The 5,295-nt window shown below is 48.9% G+C and overlaps 1 protein-coding gene across 1 annotated transcript in view; it reads right to left on the bottom strand.

Moving 5' to 3' along the window:
• SH3BGRL (SH3 domain binding glutamate-rich protein like) overlaps positions 1–5,295 on the bottom strand; it is a 12,969-nt gene that overhangs the window by 4,331 nt on the left and 3,343 nt on the right. The window contains exon 2 of the mRNA XM_009996582.1: positions 1,603–1,683. Coding sequence (XP_009994884.1) covers positions 1,603–1,683 — 81 coding nt within the window. The remainder of the gene's footprint in view (positions 1–1,602; positions 1,684–5,295) is intronic.

Below are 5,295 nucleotides of genomic sequence, written 5' to 3' on the forward strand. Positions count from 1 at the left end.
GTGCTGAGCAGCCCGGTAGCTGGCATCTGCAGCACCCACCAGTGCCACCCAACACACTTGGCTTAATTTGCCATTGACATCCTTCCGCTCCCCGGAGCCAGGCCCTGGATCACACCAGCTGGAGCACCAGGAAATGCTGCAAATGGGCCATTCTCTTCCACAGCCTCCCCATCCAGCATATCAATCAGCTGATGCTGCACCAAAGGACACCTCTCCCCCTCCAAACACCCTCAAGAGGATGTTTCAGTAAGATCCTCAGCTGGTTGCTGCTTGTCTGGGCTTTTGTTGTCTGGAAAGGGGGGGGTTGTGTAGTGGGGTGAAGGTGCAGGGTTTGTATGTGGCTCCTGAGCAGCATGAACCCTCTTCTTTTTCATAATATCGTGGAACAGTTTGGGTTAGAAGGGACCTTAAAAATATCATCTAGATCCAACCCCCTGCATGGGCAGGGACACCTCCCACCAGCCCAGGCTGCTCCAAGCCCCATCCAACCTGCCCTTCAACACTGCCAGGGATGGGGCAGCCACAGCTTCCCTGGGCAACCTGGGCCAGGCTCTCACCACCCTCACACTCCACAATTTCCTCCTCATGTCTCACCTCAATCTCCCTCTTCCAGTTTTAATCCATTCCCCCTTGTCCTCTCCCTCCCTGCCCTTGTCCCAAGCCCCTCCCTAGCTTTCCTGGAGCCCCTTCAGGCACTGGAAGCTGCTCTAAGGTCTCCCTGGAGCCTTCCCTTCTCCAGGCTGAACACCCCAACTCTTGCAGCCTGATGGATCACCTTTAAAATCAGGTCTCTTGGTGCTGTGCCCAGCCTGGCCTTCAACCCTCACAGGAAAAAAGCTGAAAGGAAATGGCTTGTTTATCCATTGGAACAAGAAAGCTGGAAGTGACCTGGAGGATCCTGCTGTTGTCAAGCACAACATAAAAAGCAGGCTTGTTCTACCCTATCAAAATCAAAAGGAGAATTCCAGCCCAATGCATCCACACAGCAGCAACCCAGTTTGTAACTGGCAAAGGAAAACAAGGCTCCAAATAACAAGCTGGAGGAAAAAAAAATTACTCTGAAGCAAGATCACATTATTTTAAAAACAGTCACTGGTTTCAAGGTTATGTTCTAGCACAAAAAAACTCATTAAATCTTCAGATAAATTTTCTTCATGGAACTGAAGGAATGATTTGGTTTTGTGGCAGTTTTTTCCATCTAAGCTTCTTGTGCACTCTTCAGTGCAAGTATTAACTCCTCTGTCACTTGTTCCCACTGTGCAATAAAAAAATATTCCATTGTCAAGAGATAATTATTACTGGTGAAAAAATTTGACCCAGCTCTTCTTTCCAAAGCAACAAAAGCTTTTTCCATCTTAAAAAAAGAGTAGGGAGGCTCCACCAGAAGAGCATCTGTACTGAAGGCTGAGATTCTCAGGCAGGAGGAGGGGGAGGAAGATGCCTCCAGGGAACACAGCATCCTCCAAATAAACCAGCACCAAACAAGAGCAGGTAGATTGATCGGAGCAAGCACAGAACATGGAAAACACCCTCCTGTGAGCAGAGGAAAGCAGAGGTGTGGGGTGCAGGTGGTGGTTTCCTGGGAGAGATGCACACACTCACCTTGGAGCCAGGAGGGGCAGTCAAGCCTAGGAAGGCGTAAACCGCGTTGTTCTCTCGGGCTTCGAAGAAAGCTTCGTAGTCCTGCACCAGGGGAGCCAGGCAGGGGGAGGAAACAAAAGACAGAAGGATGACATGTCAGAGATGATTGCAGCTCAGCTTGGTGTGTCACCCAAGCTGCAGCCAGCAGGCTGCTTCCCGTGGGCACACGTGGGGTGGGGAGCATCGCTGAGCGTCGACACCGCGGCAACCGCGCTGCCTGGGAAGGGGAATTTCAGTCTCTGTGGCAACAAGGTGCTGCTGTGAGGTGCTTCCACCTCTCCCAGGGGGACAGCCCTCGTACCAAGGCAGTTGTCACTTGTCTGGCATGCACGTTGCCCCTGCAGGAGCAGTCTGAGCCTGCACCTTGTCATCAGAAACACTGATGCTAATTACTGACTCGTAATGGCGGCTGCGCAACCACCGACGCAAGCTCTTCAACATGTCAAAAGTTACATTTAAACGTGCAAAATGAGAGCACATCTTTTCCCATCATGTTTCCCATTAATGAACAGCCTACACAAGTGAAGGAAATCAGGGGGGACTGCTCACTGTACTCACAGTGCACTGTGGTTGCTCTGAATAAGCACACAGCCACTTCCCGGGAAAAACAAAGATAAACCCAATCAAATAATAAAAGAAATACCAATGCTTCCTTCTCTGCCCTTTTTGTATTTGAGGCAGAATGCAGTGCTGTCCAGAGCACAAACAACACAGCTTAGCTGTCTGCTAAGTCAGGAAGAGCAAGCAAAAAGCCCACAGCAGTGGCCAAACAAACCCAGGAGGTTTGGGCAAGCCCCCCGTTGTCCCAGTTACCACATTTTTTCCTCACTCTGATTTCCAAACTCAGCACATATCTGTCCTGTGACTTTCCCTCTCTCCCTTTTTAACTGAAGCAAGAGCAGGAGCTTCCTCCCAGCTTGGCTGGGGAATGTTTGGAGGCAGAAGCCCTGGCTGAGGAAGGCCAGGCAAAGCAGCAGAGCTCAGAGCAGGCTGGGGCTCAGCTGAAGGCAGGGACAGAGCAGCCATTAAGGGCAGGCTGCTTCCTGTGGTGCTTTGGTTGGCAAAAGCCAAAGAAACAACAAATGATGTTTGAAAATAACCCCGTGTCCAGAGCAGGGGCAGTTCTCAGAGAGCCTGTTGCAGCTGGGACAGAAGGAAGTACAGGGAACAGAGCACTCCAACAGCCTAGAGATCAAGGATGTCAAATTATTGTTCACGTAGCATTCGAGTGCTAGTCTGATAAAATGTGTGTGATGATGTGAAATCCTCCCTGAAGCCCTTCTGTTGACAGCACTGGGGCTGCTTGATAACAAAGGGGTTGTTTATCTTGCTGGTGCATAGTCCAGCAGGCTGCTTTGTAGCACCTACCAGGAAAGGAATGCCTGGGACCAAGGAGCAGGGGTCAGGGCAGATTCCCAGCAGCTGCAGTTCCAGCCCTTCTCCTGTGCACAGCCCAATAAAAGCCACTTGGCTTATTCCTCTGCCAGTTACTGCTGCAGCAGGTGAAACACACAGGGAAGTTCATGCTTCAGATGGATCAGATAAAGACATAAAAGGGACTCAAGCGTGTGGGAATGGAATTAACCTTTACCTTCCCAGAAGCTGACCTTTAGAAACTTGAATCATAGAATCATGGAATGGTGAAGGTTGGAAGGGACCTTAAAGATTATCAGGTTCCAACCCCCCTGCATGGGCAGGGACACCTCCCACCAGCCCAGGCTGCTCCAAGCCCCATCCAACCTGCCCTTCAACACTGCCAGGGATGGGGCAGCCACAGCTTCCCTGGGCAACCTGGGCCAGGCTCTCATCACCCTCACAACAAAGAATTTCCTCCTCATGTCTCACCTCAATCTCCCTCTCCCAGTTTAAAACCATCAACCCTTGTCCTGTCACTACAAGTCCTTGTCCCAAGCCCCTCCCCAGCTTTCCTGGAGCCCCTTCAGGCACTGGAAGCTGCTCTAAAGTCTCCCTGGAGCCTTCTCTTCTCCAGGCTGAACACCCCAACTCTCCCAGCCTGGCTCCAGAGCAGAGCTGCTCCAGCCCTTGGGATCATCTTCATGGCCCTTCTCTGGACCTTCTCCAACAGCTCCTCTTCTCCAGTTACACCAATTGGCCAAACTTCAAAGTGACATCAACCCAAAACAGGGGGATGAAATAAACCCTTAGCAAGAACTGCTCTGAAGCACCCACAGCCCTCTCCTCAAAATCCAGGTATGCAGAACTGCCGTGGTCTGCAGCTGGGGACACATGAGAAGCATCTCTTGGTGCCTACAGCTTCTCCTCTTCCTGTCCCACTGCTCTGCTGCAGCAGTGAGCCTCTTAGATCCCTAAAACTCTGGTCCACCAAGGGAGAAAGGTGATAATGTTGCAACTCGACATCCTACTGGGACAGAAATATTTACCTCTTTTTTTGTTTGTTTGGTTTTAAAAAGAAATAACTGAACAGAGACTTTAAGCTCCTTGTAACTGGCCTCCAGACAACTATTGATCATTCCATTTGTCACTCCAAAGCAACCTTTTTCCAGGTCACAGCCACACTCAGTAAAATTCTGAGAGCCACTAACTCACTGTGGATATTGTTTCAAGTTCTGCTTGTATTACAAGCAAGATTTAAAAAAAACTAATCCTGGCACATTGAGAATCATTTCTTTCCGTAGCCACAGAATCACCTCACAAAGGTCCAGAACTGGCAGGTTCTGACTTACAGACTCTGCAGGTCAGGACCAGATTGCAAAATGACTTAGAAACCAAGACAGGGCACCAGAGGAATGCACACTGTGAGCTCTTTTCAGAAGATATTAAGTTTTAAAAATAAAATTAACAGTTAATCTAATAATCATTCAAGCATGGTCTGCCAAGTGGAAGTGCTGCAGGGGAACTTACTTTTGATCAAGCATTAAAATAATTCCAAGTAGGAACTGTATTTGCAAGAGCAGTTCTAATCTGTTCAAGGCACTGGAGTAAGTGGAGCACAGCAGACCCCATTTTGCAAGCAGTGCACCAAAAATGTGCCCAAGCAGGAGGAGAAAACTGATTTATAGTCGTGGCAGACATCTCTGCACTTCTTTTGGAAGCTGAACAGACTACAGAATGGTCTGGGATCACACACATGTTGGCAAACATTGACAGAACAGGTCTCTGAACCTGGTACAGAGCAGGAGGTTGATGCAGGAGTGTCAGATTTCTGTGAAGCCTCAGTTCACAATCATGGTGAACATGGGAATTAAAGAAAAATCCTGTCCACTTTCAGAGCCCTAAAAGGGGAAAAAAATAAAATAAAATAAATCTGAACCGGTTACAGAGCAGGAGGCTGATGCAGGAGTGTCAGATTTCTGTGAAGCCTCAGTTCACAATCATGGTGAACATGGGAATTAAAGAAAAATCCTGTCCACTTTCAGAGCCCTAAAAGGGGAAAAAAATAAAATAAAATAAATATATATATATATATATATACACTGCCAGGTGGTGGTAGGGTCATTCCAATAAGTAGCAGAAGGATGTGAGAATCACAGAATGTGTGGGGCTGGAAGGGACCTTTGAAGGTCACCCAGCCCAGCCCCCCTGCAGTCACAGGGACCATTTTAACCAGACCAGGTTGCTCAGAGCCTGGTCAAGCCTGACCTTGACTGTCTCCAGGGATGGGGCCTCCAGCCA

The sequence above is a fragment of the Chaetura pelagica genome, unplaced genomic scaffold (assembly GCF_000747805.2).
Source record: "Chaetura pelagica isolate M959 unplaced genomic scaffold, ChaPel_1.0 scaffold103, whole genome shotgun sequence".
NCBI classification, from domain to species: Eukaryota; Metazoa; Chordata; class Aves; order Apodiformes; family Apodidae; genus Chaetura; species Chaetura pelagica.